The sequence below is a fragment of the Haemorhous mexicanus genome, chromosome 3, assembly GCF_027477595.1.
Source record: "Haemorhous mexicanus isolate bHaeMex1 chromosome 3, bHaeMex1.pri, whole genome shotgun sequence".
NCBI classification, from domain to species: domain Eukaryota; kingdom Metazoa; phylum Chordata; class Aves; order Passeriformes; family Fringillidae; genus Haemorhous; species Haemorhous mexicanus.
Genome location: NC_082343.1, coordinates 22,692,097 through 22,713,746, shown reverse-complemented (window position 1 = coordinate 22,713,746; position 21,650 = coordinate 22,692,097). Strand labels below are relative to the sequence as shown.

At 39.3% G+C, this 21,650-nt stretch overlaps 1 protein-coding gene across 2 annotated transcripts in view; it reads right to left on the bottom strand.

The window, feature by feature from the left end:
* The window catches only part of PTPN14 (protein tyrosine phosphatase non-receptor type 14), a 110,968-nt gene that overhangs the window by 70,656 nt on the left and 18,662 nt on the right, over positions 1-21,650 (bottom strand). For both annotated transcript variants that reach the window (XM_059841058.1, XM_059841059.1), the window contains exon 2: positions 810-1,134. In XM_059841058.1, the coding sequence (XP_059697041.1) occupies positions 810-983 (174 nt within the window). In that variant the 5' untranslated portion in view covers positions 984-1,134. The remainder of the gene's footprint in view (positions 1-809; positions 1,135-21,650) is intronic.

Sequence of the window (21,650 nt, the reverse complement as noted above, 5' to 3'; positions counted from 1 at the left end):
AGCCGTAGCCGGCCCTGCGCCTGCTACAGTTATAGGCAATGGTTTTCCACTTATAATTTGCAGAATTCTAGAAGCATGTAGGATACACACAGGGAGCCCACAGAAGGTAAGAAAAGTCAGTCAGTTCACTTGTGCCATGCACATTGGAGAGCTATTTCTACAAAGGATTCAACACTTAAATACTAAACACTTCAACACTTAAACACAGCAAAAAGTAGAAAAGTAAAGATTTCGGTCTTGAATAAAGACTGGTTTCTTCAGCATTTCTAGAAGCATTGGGTATGTAAAAGATGACTTTTAGGATTTCAGATGTGAAATATTAAACAAAACCAAAAGGAAGAAAAACCCCACTAGTAAAACACAACTGTTATAGTTGCTACTGTTGCCCTCTTCAGTTTTATAGTAACAAGAGTATTTACACCAGGGCAGATGTTTAAAAGCCGGTAGTCTCCTTTCATTTGCATAATTAAGCCATCAGTGCAGTGGAAACAGGGCTACATTCAGAAAAAAAGTTACTGTAACTCGTCCTTTGGCATCCCAGCTCAAAAAGTAACACTCGCGGCTTTCTAAGAAAAGAAACTTCGTGTTTCAAAGAGCTCACAAAGCTAGGACTGATGAGCAACAGCCCGAAGCCCCGAGCGCCGTTCTGCCCTCGGTTTCCCTGCAATCAGAGTATGTTTGTCCAAGCTCCAGCTGCTGATCATATCTGGCCAGCCCTGAGAACAACATGACTCAAGCGTACAGACTGCCTGAGCTAAAAACGTGTCCAATTATCCAGTGACAGATGGTCCTTCCCGAGCTACCCTTACCTCGCGTAATTCCAGCCTCTGAGCAACAGCTTCCAGGCACTCCTGCCCCGTGCTCTCCACGGACAGGGTGCACTCGATCACGTTGCTGTCCAGCAGACGGATCCTGGTCACAAAGCAGTTCTTGCTCAAGACGTTGTAGCGCCTGGTCCGCCGCAGTTTCAGCCCGAAAGGCATGGCTGAAGGCCGGCGGGGTCGCCGCTTCCCGGGCTCTTCCCAGAGCTATCAGCACACTTGTCCGCTCGCCTCGAAGGCTTCTTCAGCTGGCACTACTCTCCTCCAGAAACGGAGGTAGCTGTCCATTCCTGGGGCAAGCTCCAAGGGATTCCTGCAAAACACGCACGACGAGTAAGGAGACTGAAGTGTGAAACAAGACGTTCCTGAAGTTCAGTGGGAAAGAAAAAAGGTTTAAGAGTCACATTTTAAAACCATACACCTCCAAAATAAACACCTCCACACACAGGATTGCCAGGCACTTACTACATATCCCAAATGAATACTTTATACAACAAATCTTCCAAAATACTGTTTTGGCGCTGAATTTAAAGCACGGATTTAATTGCAAAGCCGTTCTTTGAGAGGCTCGGTACAAACAGCAACTCTCCAGGGCACTCATCCAGAGGTGCTAACTCTCCCACCATTACCCCCACCACAGGGGTCTATAACATAATCTTCGAGTTTTCATGCCCTCGGGCCAGCTTTGAAAACAAGTTTAAAAAGCTAAGGAATAGAGGCTTTGAAAAGAGGTGCGATCTTGAAAGAAGAAAGGCTGGCTGCGGGTCCGCAGGAAATGCAGGCACTCAGCACCTCCGAAAAAATCAAACCTAAAATATGCATGTGAAAAGCGAGAAGCATCCGAGCCATTTCAGAGGAGTCTCCTCCGAGGCAATCCCTCGCATTTTGCTGGCTTCCAGCTCCAAACCCTCCTAGGTGGAATGAGTAATGGCAGGAACGCGGCTGCCAGAGACCAGGGCAACACCGAGTGGGAGGAAGAGAACACATATTCTAGATATTGCTTCTAACTAGTACTCCTAAAATTTATCAGGGACACATGCAACTGCTGAGCCAAAACACAAAGTAGACAGAAGAACTAGAGATACAGAAGTAATGACATTTAAGACCTATGATAGTATCTGCAAGAACCACTTCTTTTAAAGTGAAACAAACCAGAAAAGTTTAGTTAAGAGCAGGTTCAAGCTGAACTAAAACAAAGCATTTGCACTGACATAGCCAGCTCTAAATGCCACTTTCCATGTGCCAAGAGGAATGAAGCAAATAGCAAATTACTTGCTACCAGCTCTTCCTGGTTTTGTTTGAATATTCTGGAACAAAAAGTAGAGGAACACTAAAGGTGACATTTAAGAGTCCATTTCTCTTAACCAACAGTACTGCAAATGAAAAACTAGATCCCATTTCCTCATTTCTTAAGAGAAGCAAGGGAAGGCAGTGCCAGCAGAGTATGCATCATTTGAATGCACCAGCTGAGTGTGACATTTCAAACAGATAGTACATTGCCCACACGTATCCCTTGGCACAGAACTGCATGAATCAGTTATTTTCAGTTTTTACTGAATTTAGTTGCTATAGAGATAATTAAAAGCTGCCCAATGGACTTCAGTGGTTATCATTACACTAGAAAAATAACTATCACATTTTTACATGAAGTGTATCTTCCAAAGCCAGTATAACTTGGCATTTATTAGGGAGTTAGAGCAACACAAACACAAGTCAAAAAAAAAAAAAAAAAAACCAAAAAACCACACAAACAGAAAACCACTGGTTAGGTGTCTGACTAGCCTGGTAGTCTACCAGCATCACCAGACAAAAGCCTAGAGACTGAGAGGGAGCACTGCTATTTGACTGAAGTGCAAACAAACCTATCAAATTAGCTGCTGTGGTTTAATCTCCCATTTTTAGCTTTCATGGGTACAGACATAATGTATTGTTTTCATGTAATTGCATGAGAGAGCTGCTACACCTTGCATTGCTCTAACATCAGAAGCCATCAAAGATATATAAATACATGCTCACAACAATCTGATGAGACAGGGACATGCTACCCAAGGCTCACTCAAAAGGACTTGAAACAAACATTCACCAGCTTGTCCAAAATCGCTCAGAACAATGGCTGCAGAACTCATAATAACCATGCAGGCTTTAACTCCTGGCCAACTACTCACCAACTACCTACTGACCAACCTATCTGAAACTACTGCCTGAATCTGAAAAGTGGGAAGAATGAAAGGAAATTACAGAGAGGAAAGGGCGGGGAGGAATACATCTTATCAAGGACAGCATTTTTGTTCAGTCTCTGGCTTCACAGATAATTTTAAGTTGGACAGAAGGAGAGTTTTAGCTAGCTAATTCAATTTCAAAAAAGACTTTTCTCTTTCATTACTGTTAGTTGCACACATTTCCTTGCAGAGCACTGGCCATTCCTTGTATAGTAATTGTACTGTTAGCAGTAGCCTAAGGATGAAATCAATGTTAATTAAAAAACCCCAAGTATCTGGCCTTGCTGTCCAGGTACAGCTACAACTGGACAAGCCATCCCAGAAGAGGTGCGTGCAAAGACACCATTCTGGAACAAACCCATCCTGTATACCAGAAACGTCAACATGGATTGGACATTAACTGCTCTAAGTTGTATCATACACTCAGGAAAACAATGTCAGTATTTCCCCTGCTTTTCAAAAGCAGTAAAGGAACAGGAGTTTTCCCTTAATTCTGCTGAGGGCAATCAGCTGGCACCATTTTCTCAAGGTGCAGATGTACAAATGGGTTAATGGATGCACTCTGTGTAATACGGACTGAGTTACTTTTTCATTTAACTTAAACATATATATGAATGCCCAATGACATCTCACTCATACAAAAGGTCACACTTCAACTAGTTTCCAGTTAAAGAATTAAATGGGATGGCAAGGCTGGAAATGCTTAAAAACCGCTCAGATTGCCCCAACTTGTAAAAACTGTTAATTCTCAAATCAATGCAGGTGTCTGAGTTTTCTGTTTACACATATTCTGGATGTCTGACCAATTTCTCACTGGGTTTTTTGTTAAGGTTAGTAAGTAAGATCTCAAAGACGAGTCATTTACAGGCACCTAAACTAGGTTCTTCAGTGTTTGCATCATTTTAAAACCATCTGGAGCATTCATTTTTATTCATGGTTATTCTGTAGATGACTGAAAAAAATGCCATTGAGAGACAGAAATGTTTTGGTCCTCCAAATGAATGATTATTCCATTCCTGGATCTCCTTTCCCCATTTAAAGGTTGCCTGGGAGAATCAATGTCCCTAACAAAGTCATCTCAAATGTGCAGGCATTAACAACACTCCCCTCCTCAAACTCACTCTTCCACTTAAAACAAAACCAAACCAGTGAAACTAATGCAAGCCTATAAACAGCTTATCAGATAACCATGAATTTGATCTGATGTTAACAAAGAATTTCTATTAAGAGTATTTCAGGTGTGAAAGGGAGACAGCATCTTAAACTAACATTCTCTATTAAGAATTTATTTTTCTGAAGAGAAATTACACTGAGCTCCTTTGGGTACTTTTTTCTTTTTTGTGTATCAATTGCTCTTTGCAAATTAGGCTCATTCTAAGAAGTATGCTGAATTAAACAAGGTTCTTAGAGCATAGGCTTTGGAATTTAAACATTCTGCTAAGTGGAAATTCCTTATGTTTAAAGTACATACTCTGTAGGCCCACAAAACACACACAAAACCTTAAAGTCCTTCAACCATTTCTCAGAAAACAGCTACTAAAAAAAAAGTATCCTAAACGCAGTTTCACCAGTTTGAAAACAGATACAATATCTTTGTGGATTCTTGGTAAAAATTTCTATTCCCCTACTTCAGCAGACCAAGAGAAAACTGAACAAGACAATTCCTTTGCTATCACATACATCCGAATCAGACTTTTTATGGTATTTACTTGAAAAAGCCATATGGATAAAGTCAATGGCTGTGGAATGGGGAAGACCAAAAATGGGAAAATACAATAAAGATCAAAAACAAATTTCAAATTTGACACAGAATAAAACTAAACCTTCAATCCATGATCTCATGCCAAGCACAACACAAGTTCTCCTAAAAGCCTTCACTAGCAAACAGCTTAAAGAAAACCACAGAAGTCTCAGCTAAAGACTCTCTTGCCTACCTCTTTCTCTATGTGTGAGTGAAGAGAAATCTCTATTTGCCTGGAAGCCTTGCCAGCATACTGCAAAGGCAGCAGACACAGAGGTATGGATCTCTCCAACAGTGTTTGATTCCTCCACAGCACTGCATCTTGCAAGTGCGGATAGAAGGACTTCTTGATCATTCTTGCAAAAAATCCTTCTCAGTATAGAAGGGGTTTCAAGAGGTAACATTCTCCCACTGTTCAGTTATAGAATACTGCTGTTCATATACCAAAAAGTAGGGGGGAAAAAGGCGTAACTCATACAACCAAGTATATCTTGCAAGCACAATGCCGGGGACCAAAGAAACATCTTCAAGATGACACAGCTATAATGGTTTAGGGAGGAAAAGACTAATCCATCAGTGCTATTAGTGACATTAGCAACTACTCTTCTTCATTGGCCAGTCCTACATGAAGAACTAGGTCAGATTCACACTGTCATATACAGCACAGAATTGCTTCTGATTTTTAAGAAAACTTCGTTCATTTCTGCATAGAATAGAAATTCTCCTTATGAATTTAAATTACCCAATACAGATAAAAATTTGTGCTTTTCCAAACCAGTAATTTTCTTGTTGCTTTTTATTTTTAATCAGACATTAAAGTGAAACCAGGTCAAAGCACTACTACTCAAAAAGCAAATGAAGTAGTATTTTACAGGTTTTCCAAACCTAAAATGAAAAGAATCCAGAAATACAAAAAATTCTTCCTTAGTTCTCCCAAAGTCAGTTGGGGCTGGCAAGACTTTTGTTTGCTAGTAATTTTAAAAGACAGACTGAAGGAATCAAGGGAAGCCAAGCTGCTTGGTGGTTCATGAGGAAGAAGCCATCAGGCAGAAGCTGCTTTGTGCGGTGAAGGGCACTGCTCCAGTCACTGGGCATTCTCTCACTTAGATTTTTTTGAAGGCCAGAAGTGAAGAAAAGCTTATAAATAATTAGGGCCAATATAATTCTCAGGACATTTCCAAGTACGTGACTCTCTGCTCTATTACAGACAACAGGTACAGACTGTGCTACATTCAAAGGAGCCTAAAAAAAAGAATAAATATCATCTGATACAAAATGCACTTAAAGCAGAACGCTTTCCCTCGCTTTGTTTGCTTTTGTACGCAATTTCTGAGACTCCAGGAAGAAAGCAATTATGTCAAACTGCAGCCTGTATTTACCAACAGCACCTGGCAGCCCTCCAGCATTCCTGGCACTGCAGGAGCAGCAGCACACCTAAGGGAAGTATGTAACCCTGGGCTGGGCAGAGACCGCAGCATGGCATGGCAGCTGCAAGTGGTGTGCTGGCCTGCAGTTTTAGGGAAGAGTAAAAATAACAGTGCATGGGAGACGAGGTCTGACACAATCCATCTCCATCTAGTTGAGTTGTGTCTAGAGGAGGAGATCTCTCTCCCTGTGAAACAGCTTTCTCTCCCTTGAGTGCTCTCATGGGAGAGATTCATGCAGGTAGAGCACAGCAAGGAACATTTCTGTGCCTAACAAGGTGTTTGTATCCCACCCAGTTATGGGTGGAAGCCCCATAAAGCCCCTCAGGAGTCTAGTCCATCTCTGGACAGAAAAAAGGGGTATTTAACCCTTACATAATAATAAGTCTTCTGCCACAAGGCCACTGTCTTCAACCACTTGTTTATACAGTCCCTGGTGAGACATAGGCCTCATCCTCAGGCATTTAAATCTCCTTAAAAATTCTTGCAGGCAGGAATTTAAATATTTCCCTAATCCAAACAGTAATAAAACTATTAACACGCTCACCTCTACATTCTGAAAGAGGAGTTAAATTACAATTTAATTTCATTTCTATAACTAATATTCTACGCAGAGCTTTTAGAGTTTGTAAGCATTTAGAGATCCCATACCTGTGTGCATGGACAGATGCCAAGGCTTCTCTGGGACACTGAACTCAGAAGACAACTGTTACTGTTACCACTGCTGTGAGTCATCAGACAACAATACACAGCGGCCAAAGACCAAAAAACCATCTCAGTTAGCGTTTCTACTTTCCCAGTCCAATCACAGTTTTCCCTTTCCAGGAAAACTTACATTCTCCATCAGATCCACCTCTGCTATAACAGATCGTTTTTGATCTAAATTGTTGTGAGTTTTCACTGTATCTAGCTTGGGTCAGTTTCTGTTTTCAGTCTACAGAGGTTTAAATAAAGTCAAAATAACAATTTCAATTCCAAGTTAGAATTCTGCCCTTTCCTCTCCTTTGTGGCAGTACCCAATAGAGTACATACTCAATAATTCTGAAGCACATAAAGATTAGTTATTCCACCACTGTTATTCCCTCCTTGTCCCCTGTGCTAAAGTACCACACTTTTAGTGTAAACACACCTTTTTTGAGCATCCACAGAACAATGCAGTTTTGTGGGTACAAATCTGTCAGGCAGCACCTAAGTCCTCTTCTGTGACAAGGTCCATAGGTACCAAGTATTTCTAGAGGTTCTAGCAATCTGTGTCCAAAGTTTCCATCGCAGACAAGATGTGAATTTCCCAAACTGCAAACTAGCACCTTCTCCATTATAATCCTCCTTACTTATCACTCCAGAATACCCACAGCAATTCAACAGGTCTTTCTAAGGCAACTACTGATGGAGGGCTCTTTTTGAGGTAGTCTAAGCATTCAAGTTAGGAGTAACATCTGCATAAAGTAACATAACTACATGACACTTGCATTGCCATTGTGATCAGTTTTAATCCACATCAGTAATGAATGCAGAGTTACACTCCCCTTGTAGAACGTCGTGCTCTAAAATTTAAAAAATAAAACAAAAACACCCTACCAAACCAAAATGCCAGACTCCAGTACTTTTCCCTTCCAAATAGGAAATGCTGCCTTTCCATGCCAGGTGTCTGCAGCAGCTCCACCTCTCTGTCATGGCAAGGTTTAGGTCTGCAGGGTACAGCAGTTAACCATTTACAACCCTCTCACACCTTGGCTATGTTATTGCAAGACCTCAAATTAGACACAGCCAAGAGCCTGGATGGCACCTGTCCAAGGATGCAGTTTTGTACCTGAGGCAATCTCATTTAAGAGCTCACTTCTGCCAGGAATAGGAGAGAGGTCCTGATCTCTTCTGTCTCCCTTAATTCCAGAGCACATTACAACTTGACTTGTGCCAGCTCTGAAAATCTGCTGGAAACTCCTCCTGGTTTAGCCACTTCACCCCTCCAACTCAGTAAGGGAATATGATCCTTTTCAGCTTGGCTAGTGAGTTTAGATAGCTCGCAGCAGAGCCCAGAGTGAGTAGTTCATCTGGCAGAGGGAAGAAAAGAACCACAGAGCTCAGAGAAGGACAAATAAGAGCAATTCTGCCTTAATTGAAGCAGTTGGTCAGGTCTGGAGAGCAGTATGTGAAATCACAGCCGAAGGAAGGCTCCTAGTCTCAGCAAGCAGAGGAGGTCCCCAGAATACAACCCCACAATTCCTGTATTGCAAAGCTATGTTGGAATCAAAATTGCTTTATCTGAAAATAAACTGAAAATAAAACTGAAATAACCAGTTGATTCAAATTACACTAATTTTTTTGTTTCCCCCCTCCAAAATAGAGCATTCTGTAATTAATGTCTATAAGAGGAGTTAATATTGCAACATCTCTTTGTGTTATGTTTTCTGCATGGGACAAGCCATTCAGAAGAGAAGAAGCAAGACCAAGACCAGCATTCTGGTATTCTGGCACATCCTCCTTTTAGACCTCATACAATAATTGGTCTCTAAGTGCCAGCCTTCAGAAAAGGCACAAGGTCCTACAGCCTACATTTTCACTGAACACTTCATAGTGTTCAAAGATCAGGAAAGGCTCACCATTATTGTAAGGGTCAACTATTTAAAACCCATTATAATCAAGTGACTTAAAAATGTCCAAGTATATTTGATAGGATTCTTTACCTTTTGTCCCTATTTTACCCCTACTGGCTACAATCAGTAGCAACATAGTACTGGTGCCATTTACTTTTCCTCATGGTTAGCTTTCTAAAGGTTTTCAACTTCTTCAGACTTGCTGGAGCTACAGTGATTTTTAAGAGGTTAAATTTCCTGCTAAATGTGACTGATGGGCATGCGAAAACACTACAAAAACAATGAATTATATGCTTAATAAAAACCACAAAAAAACTTCTCACAGCATGTTTCATTATTCTCTCATGTTACAAGGAAAGACATGAGTAAAACTAAGAAGTTCTAAACACAGGATAACATTTAGAGCAGAATCAATAGCTCCAACAGATCCAAGTATCAGATAGGAAGTAAAATTATATACCCTAGAGCATTCTCACTAGTTAAACATCCACTACCACAAACTGGTGCCAGTTGGTGTACAATTTTAAATAACGCAATAAAAATGTCATTAAAAAGAAAGACACAAAAGTTCACACATCACCTATCCTGTTTTAATGAAAATATATCTATCCTCAAGATGTGCCCTGTAGTTTCACTTCTGCAGTGGGTTTTTGCAATGGAGCAGTTACAAGAGAGCACTTGGAGATTAGGAAGCAAATAGCCACACTGCTCGTGAGATTGAAAGATGTGTCCGCAGCTCATTACATGGCTCTGGTATCAGATGGAGACAAGAAGCTGCTTACCCAGACCCACACGATGCTGCTCTCAGCTGAAATCCTGCTGAAAAGGTGTGTAACAAAATATGGTCCTATGCATTTAATTAAGGTGTGATATTTCTGCTCCTGCCTTTCTTCTGTTTTTGAAATGGCTTATACAAGTGAATTTTTACAATTTCTGCTTAGTGGTATTCTTGCATACCTTTCATTCTTAATTTTTTTTACACGTATCTATCTATATATGGAAGATAGTAATGTCTTTCAAATAAACAGAAACTGGGAAAACCTGGGTTATAACTATGGATTTCCAAAATGTATCACATTACCTCCAACTCTTGCAAAAGTCAAAAAGGTATTCGCTTCACACAAGGAGGTTGCAACATATGTGGATTCCTTGGCCCACCAGCAAAGAAAATGTTTTCTTAATATGTACAATAGGGGGAGAGGGGAAAGATCAACAAGAAGCACTGAATTTGCAACATCTCAAATGTTAACAATGTGGTGGCCACTCTAAACTGCCAACCTGACCTTCTCCTTACAGGGAAAACATCCAGTCCTGCTCCCACTGATATCAGTAAAAAGACTAGCACCAAGTGAAGCCAGACCCATGCCTGAGGACTTGCTGTAAGAATAAAACTTTGTTCAGTTTCCTGAAGTTTAGAATAATGGTCTACTCTCCTGGAGAGGCTCAATTAATCCTATTGATGTATTAGGTAATGAACAGAGCTAATGCAATGGAGGAAAAGTGGCTGCAGGTAAGCAATGAGAGCCAAGCATGATAAGGTGAAGAAAAAAGAAAAGAAGGGGGAGAGAGAGAAGGAAAATAAAGTTAAAAAAGCATGCACACTGTCAGTCCCAAACCACAACCAGGCACATCGAGTTACACAAGTAGATGCTTCACACAAGATCATAACATGAACTTTTGAACTTGCACGGAAAAAAGCCTCTCCACTACTTAATGCATTAAAACATCAATGCTACAAAATGCTGAAAAAATTCCTTCAAGTTGCATCAAAGGAGGATTATATTGTGGGCACATGCATGAAGAAAGCAAATCTGTTATCTTTACTGAATATAGGCCTTGATGTAAATCACACAGCCACAGTGAATAACTGCATTTGTTTCGACAGCAAAACACCTCATCTGAAATACAGAATAGCTGCCGGAAATGAGCTAATGGTACTTTTCTTTCTGTATTAAAGGATTATTTTCCAGTGCCCACTGTGTGGGCTTAAACACTAGACTGAAACAGTCAAAATACTTAGAAGTAAGATTTATAGCTAAAAAGGGGGAGGCTAGGGGGGAACCTTCTTTGAAGTGACTGACTTCTTTGACCGGTGTCTCAGAATTACAAGGCTACAAAAGAACCCCTCTCCGTGAGCAGCCCCCTGCATTCTTCCTTCATCTCTGTGGCAGATCATATCGATAAACAAGATTTGAAAACAATTACCTGGGAAGCACAGTGCTGGATAGCACATAGTGACTGAGATATTATGAACAACAAATGTCTTTTTATTTTCTAATACTTTTTAACAGATATCTTAAACTTTTAACTTATACCTCAGACACTACTCCAGCCATCAACATAAATCCTTCAGCACTCTGTTTTTCAAAAGGTTTCAAATGAGCTTGAGAGAAAAATCAGGAGTTTGCTTCCACAGTATTTTAAAAGGTGGGGCTAACTACATTGATAGAGGAAGAAATTGCACCAACTGGAACCCCATATTCTTTCATTATTCAAAAGTAAAATTATCCTTTTTACTTGCAGCAGCGCTGTAATAGATTGGTTGAGACTGGCTGCTTATTTCCTCTAACATATTATTTGTCATTAACTCTATTCAAGAGAACAGCTTTGCAATGAAGGCTAGTAAAACTAATAGTTCTGGAGTGCAAAATACATGCTATAGCTTTATACACAAACCCACTGTAATAAATTCTAAAAACTGTGGCATGCCATTCTTTGTTCACCTTTCCAAACAGTACTTTGATAATCACTTTGCAACCTTCCACCATAAGTCTGCACAAAATATTCACCCTTTAACATGAGTGATAGCTTTATTTGGAATCATATCTGAGATTATCAGCTTTTAATGAGATTATAGCCTGATTCTTTTTATCTCCCCTGTTAGGGAAAGTAGTTGCAATACTTCTGACACTTCAGAGTAAAAAATTGCTTTGCAGAAAATTTGACTGTCATGAACTGAAAAGAAATTCTTCTTTAAAATAAACCATCTCTATTTCTTGCTCATATTAATCCATTTTTATGTTAAAATTTTAGCATACAAGGGGAGCAATAAATGTCAAAATTTACTTGTAAGCTTGTGACCCTCTGTAGTTCCCATAGTAGACTTTGTACATTAAAATGAAGACTTCAGATATTAAAATGGAGAGAGACAAAAACCATCAAAACAGAACATTAACATTTTCTTGTTTTGCTGTTCTTTACAAGTAACTCAGCTTTGAAACACAAGAGTTAGTCTGACTTTTAGTTCTCAAATGAAAAGCAGCAAGGTTACTCTAAATTTAAATTGCACAATTTATTAAAATAGCCTGGATCTAAGCACAACTTGCACAGAATCAAAACATCTTCTATACAACCACAGGTAGGTGTATTTATTGTATGTTTGTATCAAAGTGGCACAAATAGGCCTTTGATCCACTGGATCCACTGCAGTGGCCATTGAAGTTCTGCAGGCAAAAAAAAAATATTATATATAGGTTATGTACGTTTATTTTCTTCTAAGTAGAAAACCTAAACACCAAAAGAGAAGAAGGTGGAGTAAAATAAATAGTAATTAAACAGCCTCTCTGTATGCATCAGGTTATCTTTGTCGTTATCACATAACTGGACTCGCAGAAGCCTAAGGGGATGAGGTATCCCTAAGACTTACACTCAGTTTAACTGCAACACAGAGAGAAGCAAGAGAAGAAACAAGGAACAAAAATAAAAAGTGGAGAAAGCCCTTATGGTACAGCCTTCCCTGTAATTCTGTCTCTGGTTAGCAAGTTGGAAGCATTTCATTTCTCTGACTTGAAGCCTGATATTCACATTCCTCTGTGGCTTAATGTGGACATGAACTACAGATTGCACTCATGTCTTAAAGGAGCTAAATGATTAGCACAGCAAGCCCACAGACTCCAAGAGGGATAGCAAGAAACCTTACATTCCCATCCATTTGAAGAAAAAGGAAATTAAATTTCTTCATTTTGTTGCAAAGTAGGCAATGCTGTGTGGATGTAGTGATTGCCTTTTCCAAAAGTAAGTAAAATCTATCCTTGGCAGTAGTGAAGACACTCAAGCCTCCTGAAGCACTGTTAAGTGTGACCACCACCCCTGGAAAATCAAACACCCATACCAACACAGCCAAGTCTCCAACTTCAGCCTTTCTAAAACCAGTGCACAGTGGCAACAAGCTGAACAGAAAGAAAACAGTGAAGACGTGACACCAGCATGCATTTCATTCAACAATTTGCCACAGAGACAAGCCCGTGCTAACACAAATTCCTATAATCATGGAAGAGCAAGTTGCTGTATGTGATGAAAAAAATGGAGCAGACCAAACCACGCCTGATGCTATCTCACAGCAACATCTACTGCACACAAGACACCAGTGTCAGTGGGCAGGGAGAAGGAAATGCTCCCCACCAAGCAGCCACAGCTCTGCAATTCCACCCAAGCTATTTATTTATTGCTGCTAAAGTTCAGCATTCCCATTTGCAGATGCAAAGTTCTGGGACAAACTTGCCAAGAATTAACTGGCCTGCCTTTTTTTAAAATGGTTAGGTGTACTTTTGAAAGAATTACTAAGGACCAAAGGGTCACAGGGTAATTATTTACAGAATGGATGCCAGGGATGAAGTGACAGATAAAGCCACCACAAAGATCATGCAGAGTAAGGAATGAGAAATTCCTGCAATTTATTGTCTATCACTGTGAAGTGTGATTCTGAGATAGCACCAGCTCTGCTTTTTCCTCTGTGTAGTGACAGACTATAATGACTCAAGACCTTTAATTCTGCATTTCCAGCTTCATACTGGATCTATTCATGAAGGTAAAAAAAGATGAAATCAAGCCCGTCACACAGTAGATAGACATCATGAAGAGGTGATGTTACCTTACTTTGGTTTGGAAGGTAACCAGCCCAATTGTGACAGAAATAAAGTGTTCCCTTTCAGCTAAATAAAACCTGTGGTTGCAGTACAAACCACTGCCCTGCACTTCAGCATAAGGAGGGTTTACAACCTGCTCTTATGGGAGGGTGACTGGAGGCAGCCATGACTCTAAGAGGGAACAGGATCACTGGAAAAGAGTTTTAGAAATCCTTCTGAAAGACAGAACAGCTCATATCTTCCCCAGCCACTCCCCCACTGCAGAATACAGGACACTCAGTCCAGAAGCATTTTCAGTGCCTAAATATAACACAGGCATTCACATAGCATAAATAGGAGAATCCTTCTGAAGGGCTGTCTTCAAAACAACCTCCATCTTTCAGCAGGGCCACAATTCAAAGTCATATACTGGCATGTCAAATTCTGGACATTCTCCTAAGAAAAATGAATTTATTGTTATTATACCTGGATATTTTATAAAGTTTCTGGAAACAAGAGGCATTAACTGTGTTTAATTCATACTTGTACACCTTCATGTTTCTCTTTGGTCACAAGCCAAGAAGATTTGATGGAATATGATCATATCCTTATGGGATTTTATCACATTGGTTTTCATTGGCAACCACTGATTATATACCCCAAATGAAGCTGCTAGATATTTTCAGTCTTTTTCCTAAGCTTTGATATATAAACTTGTCAAAGAAAAAAATAGCTGACCCTTAATATTGCAGTTCATGACAAAAATAATACGAAGCCATTAGAATCACAAAGCCTAGAATTCAATTAGAAAATGAATACTGCAAAATATCCAAGCATAAGCATTATGATTATATCAAGAAAGAGTAAGCAAAAAGAAGTGTAGTTTTGAAGAAAAGCTAACCTGCTACTCATGATGGACAAATTTCAAAATCCTTTGTTTCTATCTCTAAACTCTCCAGTAAACCAAACATTTTAATTGGCAGTAGGATGTATGTACTGGCAGATATCTGTCTTTTGACAGTGACAAGGACAGCACCAAATCTTCTACCATGTTTTCACAATGGAAATTCAAAAAATAAACTAGTAGAGCCAAAAGACCAAGTTGATATTGCTGGAACATTCTTCAGGTCACTGGGCTATATAAGCAAGAGTCAAATAGCACCCCCTCACTACTATGACTTATGAAAGTACTCAGTCTGACACTAGGAAAAAAACAGACACTATTTATTTTGTTAGTTTTAAGTTAGAGAGGAAATTTAACTTGCGGAGGGGGGGAAAACATCACTTTGGCATAAAGTGGAGAGAGAATAGGGAGAAAAAGAAAAAAGACTGGCAAAGATAAGCAAAGAACATAGAGAAAACATTTTTTCAGTGCAGACAGAAAAGGAAAAAAACTTCACAGCTGTTGGTCAATTTTTATAAGTTTTAAAAGTGTTCTGAAGAAGTAAAACAGTGAGTGGCATGACTTTCATGTAAAATACATAGTTCAAGAAACTTCTTCTAAACTCCTTTGCCTATTCAGATTGCACTTTTCCCACTGCAATCAAAGTTCATGATTTTTTTTTTCAGCAAGCCAGTAAAAAGCAAGTCTAACTCTTCTAACTTGTGCTCTAAACAAAAAATGCACAAAAATCTGGGTCTCATATTACTGATCAAAAAGAAATCTAGAAACCACCTCAATCCTAATTTATGTTTAGCTCCTTCAGTAGAGTGGTCCAACATAACTACTCACCACACATTCTCAAGAGTCAGGCTCATCTTTTATGTGTGTTATTACTCAAGACAACAGATGAGAGCAATTACACCATTCCATGAAAAAAAGTTCAGATTTGCATATTGCTATCATTTTGTACCTCACAGATGTGAAAATTATACATTTTTCTCATCTGTACACAAATATTACTGCAGTTTCAAAAAGTCAGAAAGATGAATTATCTCATTCTGGAATCAAGCCTGCCTGCATCCCTAGACATCAAATAGCCTCCCAATTTCTCACCCTGCTTTTCCTTGGAACAGTCTTCGTGCATTTTAAGGGGTTCTAGGTAACAAAATTAACTACTTTCATAGACAAGAAAAGTAATAATGTACTACATAATTTTCTTCCACTACTACAGCTACCTGTGGAATCTTGGGAAATTGCAAACGAGATAAAAAAGTTTATCTGTGATCTTGAGAAAAGGAGGGAGAGGTTGAAGCAAGAACACCTAACTGAATGGTCCACACAGCTGACGAGGTTTCAACACCTTCTTTCAGCTGGAGAAAGAAGACAGCAATAATATAAAAGCTCTCAAGTGGTATAAAAATTATGTGCCTTAACTGTATCCCATATTTAGTTAGCTTCCCTTCACAGGGTGGTACCCTGAATGCCACACAATGAAACAAGAGGAAGAGTCTGGCTACAGATATCAGCATAAACGTGCTTTTATAAGAATTGTTCTCCTTCTACAGATCTAAGAGTAAAATACCCCATATGACATTTTATTCTCTCATAAATTAAGAACACAACATGCAGACTTCCTGTAGTGGAACACACTTTTCTTTTCCATGTGCAATTCGAACTGCCAAGTTTAAACAGAGAAAAATATTACATGTATCCATGGATATCTAATTTTAGAAAGACAAACAATTCTCCCGCTCCAGCACCAGGTTGGAAAAATGGTAAGAAAGAAACAGTTATTACAAGTCTTATGGAAAAGAGCTATGACAATAAGTGACGTGCACAAAACGTAGTAAGGACTGGTTTGGGGAACTGCCCACAAGGAAAACAAAGCTTGTGTGGGCTCTGTATCTGAAATGGACAGGTTACAGTTAAAGCCATCACATCCTACTGACAGCTTGATACACTAATTTTTCTCCAGTGGAAAAGCTTTGTTAAGTTTGATACCTTTCAGACCGCCCTGTGTCATGTTAGCAAGCACAGAGACTGGCATTATGATGGTTCCATAAAAGCAACTGTAATGTCTGCTTCTCATTTATAAACTTTATTTTCCAAAGTCACTGTGGTTTTGGCTTACAGAATTTGGCCAGAACTCTTCAGAAACTCAACTGGGCAATTTTTTTTTTACCTATAATCTGAAGTAGATAGAGATGGAGAGATAGATAGTTTTATTGCATGCAAGCACATATTCATCACATGCTATAGTTTTTGCTACTACAAAACAGTAAAAGCCAGTACATTAAATGTATAGAAATGTAACGAAAAATATTTATGCTCACACAGAACCAGTGTGCTTTAATGAAGAGGCAAACAACAAAGACAAGCATCTAAAAAGAGAAAATGGATAAAACCCCTGGATGTTATGGGTTCTGGAACAAAAGGCCAGACTCTCCTTAGAAATGGAGTGCCAGTGCTGGAAAATTCCTGCTAAAACCAAGACATGGCAAAGTCCTTGAACTTACCTTAGATAGCTGCTAAAGGTACCAGCAGTCTCCAAGGTAAAACTCACTAGTTTCCAGTACCAGGAAAATTTATTCCTCAGAATTACAAACTGTCTAATTAGCAACTGAGTTAGCTAGCTAGTTTCAATTATGAACAAGCTCTGTAATTCAGATATACCTTCAGGTTGTGTTATGCAATTTATAAAACACTTTCATTCTTTAAATATACTGTTGATTAAGATCCATGAAAACAAGTATTGCTATCTCACCTTCAGAACTGAAGCCTGCCTTGCATTTCTGATTCTTTTCTCCAGAATTAGTGGACAGAAGTTTACCAGTCCTCAAGGCACACTGAACCCTATTTAAACTTTCCAGGTCAGCTGAGCTTAAAAATTACATTGGTTTTCTTTCCCCAGCTCTTGCTCGTAGAAACTCCCCACATGATTGTACCAATCAGAAATCAAATTTGCAATCTTGGGATGATCCTAAATGCTTGATTTCGTTTTTTAACTATATCATTAACAAAAGACAAAAGAATATTATCCAGAAGGACAGAGAAAGAAAAAATAACTGAATTATCATGATGTCAAAAGTATGACAGGGCTTGTGACTTTCTAAAGACAAAACCAAAAAATTGTTCAAACTGAGACATTGCTAATGCTAAATCCTAGGAAATACATCTCCCTGGCATTAAATTCAAGAAAATACTGTCCAGAAATACACCTGTTTAATCCAATTTGCAATTCAATTATCTTGGTTAAGAAAACAAACATTAAAATACACATAACTATAATTAACCTCATTGTTGATTAATACCAAACTTTACGTAGATGGTCTAAGGACAAAGTAACCACCCAAGGCCAACAAAAAAACAAAAGGCCAGAAAAAAAAAAAGTAGCAGCGCGTTTTTTAAAGGGCAGTTTTGAAATTTACTATAATGTCTAGAAATAGCCACTGAACAATTACAGTTACAAATTTAGCTTGCCAAATTACAATTGCATTGCATAAATCCAGCTAGTTATTCTGGATCCCATGCAGGGCACTAGCACCCCCATCTCAAAGTCCTACTAAGTTCTTTTAAAATACAGAGCAATTGATGTCCCTCCTTTAACTCCCTCTGTGGTTCTCTGTCAGTGCCTGACTCAATTTTCTGTTTCTTTATTTTTATCACACATGAGAACACTGGGATATTTAGACTACTTACAATGTTCAAAATGTTTTTGAATTAAAATAGCCAAAATAATCCAAATAAAATTAATCAAGAGAACACAGTGATACACAACATATTTCCCTCTTTTAAAACCTTGGTTTTTACCCCAAATTTTATCTGCTAACAGTTTACCAGCCAGACTTCCTCCCCCTGCTCCAGCCACTCAGGCACTGCAAAGAGGCTGAATCTCTCTCCCAGCAGCCAGCCAGGAATTCCCTAATTTCCGACCCAAGCAGTGACCCATGCTAAGCCAGGGCTGCCCTGACAACCAGGTACTCCTTGCTTCCCACTCCCCATGCTGGCAAACCTCGACACAAATTCTTCTTTTCAAACAACATGACTTGAAAACAAACCAAACAAAGGTTCCTAAAAATCCCCATAACGGGGAGTTGAAACTTGTCCGTGGATGCACACACAGACAAAAACTACCTCAAGCAGATACAGCGCTGCATAGGAAGCCAGATCCCTGTTGGTGTGCTCAGGACCTGACAGAGTGGTTTGAAACACGATACAGTCCCTTTGATACAGCTCACGAGCTTAGAAGTGGAGGGGCTGTATCCTATTAAAAATAACAGGAAATTGGCCACAGCAATAAATCTAAAGCTTTGGCTGCTGCAATTTCTTATCTGCCATGAGCAGCTGGTGGTGTGCAAAAAAGCCATGCAACTTTTCCTTCTCAAAAAAAGAAAATAAACAAACAATTAAAAAATCATTCCAAAACTGAAGCTTCCATTTGGTGATAGCTTGCATCAGTCAGTTGACAGCCCTAGGAGACCTAGATCCCCAATATCTTTTCCTGTCACACCAGGATATTGATGGTTTACTGCTGCCTCCAGGCAAAACCACATCGCTGAGAAAGTGAAGATGGTGCACTAAGGTTCACAAGTCCCAAGGAATCTCATCGGAGGCTTTGGCACACCTGACAGTACTTTTCTCATGCAATTTCTGCCTCCAAGTGATCTCTCTCTCTTCTCTGATAGCATTTTTCTCTTTACCTACTGAAACAAATTAAGATCCAAGATGACAGTAGCTGCTGCTAATGGCTTACCAACACTTAAAAGGGACTGCACCAGGCAGTGTTATCTCTGCAATTCCCACTAGTGGAGAAGCCGCTTCTGTTGTGCTGGAAAAAAAAAGGGTGAGGGGGCAGGGAAGAGGTAGCCAAGGCTCTTCCTCGAATGGAATAAAATACAAATGTCAGAGGATTTCATTCAACTGGCAGAGACTACACTGAGCTTTCTGCCAGCATAACTGTGTCTGCTGTGGGTATGACTTGTTTTCCCACTCATAAAAGGAAGAGCTTTGCCAACAAAACTTTAAAGACTAAGACCAGCAACATGGGTGTGGGGTTCGGTGTGTTTTCAGTACACATGGCTGAAGTTAACTATGGTCCAGTTTCCTGCCAGTCTAATCCACACATCGTGTAGTGCCAGTATTTTCTTTCTTTCTTATTCTGACTAGGTCCTGCAAGCATTTCTGGAGCAGACTTTTCAGACAGACAATCCTCCTCTGAAGCATTTTTTCTTTTTAAATCCCAACATAAGATCCCAAAGGTGGGAAAAACTTAAGGGCCAAGTGGTTCAATATAAAGGGCAGATTTCTACTTTAAGAGCTAAAAGCACTTCTAAAACATGTATATTTTGCCTGCACTTAGACAACCACAACATGTTAGTTGTATGAGATACAATGGAAAGATGAAACCACGGCACCTACTAAAAAACCCCCAATCATCAACAACAACAAAAAAACATGCTTTCAGCCCTAGAGACTTAAAAACCAGAAGAAACTAATTATAGCAGAATAGTTACAACACATTTGGAGATCACCTCACCTGTGAGTATGTGCCAAACCCAGGGCTCAGTTCTCTCCTGCTCCCTTGGAAGAAGGTGGAAGGGAATTAAGTTCTAGTTTGGATACTGCAGGACCCCAAGAACTATCTCCCCTTGAAAGAAAAAATGTACATAAGAAAACAGATTGAAACAACTTTCTCTCCCTTGCATACAGCAATTCTGTAAAGCTGTTTCTTTGCTGGAAAAGCTGTGCTAGAGCTGGGCCTGCTATGTGCACCTTCTCATCTCAGTTATCCAATTTTGTATTTCTTCAACCAGCTCCTGATCCCAAGCATGAGGAAGGTTTCACATATTTTTCAGCAGCCTCCAAGCACAAAAGGTTGTGAGCCAAAAAGTTCCATTCCTTGATATTACTCCTCGATAGTCTCTTCTCTAGCACCAAGAAACCTAATACAGAAGTCCATAGAGTGTGTGGTGATCCCACTGAAAAGAAAACTAACACTGGCAAAGGAATTACTAGGCTACCAAAATGACTTTCCACTAGCATATTAAGAAGGGAGAGTTAGGGGTATGGAATTTCTTCATGCTTGAGAGCTAACTCTCGCCAACACTAACCCATCTGTCATATACTGTTTTATGTCTGCTTTGATTTCTTTTTTTTTTTTCTGCAGAAAAAGAAATGCATATCAGAAATGTTACAGACCATCAGATTTGTTTCATATATTATCAAAGCTAAACATTCAAGAATTTTATGGAGATTAAGAGATTTGAGAGGTTTCATTCTTCTCTGTGCAAGGCTCTCTCTTTCAATCAATTTAAAAAGTGAAGTTCAAGGTATGTTGTTAATTCCTGAGGGGAAATGATACATAACCCACATGCACAAAGAAGTTGGCTTGCAAGCAGTTGTTTTTACAGCACGGAATCTGTTTCAATCTCTGTTTGTTTAACAAGATGCAAGTCTAACAATGGTAATTTACTAAAAGCTTGTGCACTAAGTATGTACAATACCAGAAACAATGGTCATAATTCCTTCCAAAGATACAAAAGCATCTACAAAACTATCAAAACATAAGCACTGCCCTGGATTAGTTGTTTCAAAACCCGACATTCCAAACAGCTTCATCATTTCAATAATCCATCTATAAACATTTAACTAATTTTGGACTACTGTTTTGCATTCCAGCAATGAGCTACTGCCAGTCAGTCCAACACAAAATTTCACTATTTGTATTTTCACCAATTTTTTTTAAGCCATTGTATCATTACTGTTTGCTCAGACAACTTTTGCAACCGTAAATCGTGGCTTAATATTGAACTAGGAACACCAATCATTCAAACAGTTACTTACTATTAAGTTCCTCAATCTATATTTAAGCACTTGAATAACCACCTGCTTGTACAACTAATGGCCAGTGACCACACAGCTGCAGAAGGGGACTCTGCCTCTCCAAGAAGCCTGTTTGTCAGTGCTCAGGCCCAACCTGCATCCTGCAGCATTACAACCATAATCACATTTTGAAATTATTCATTACTTAAAATGTTATTTGAGCTTACTAGAGGATATTCTGCTCTCCCTGAGAACCCAACAGAGCTAAATGAGTCCTCATGATGAACAACAACCTGTGCCTT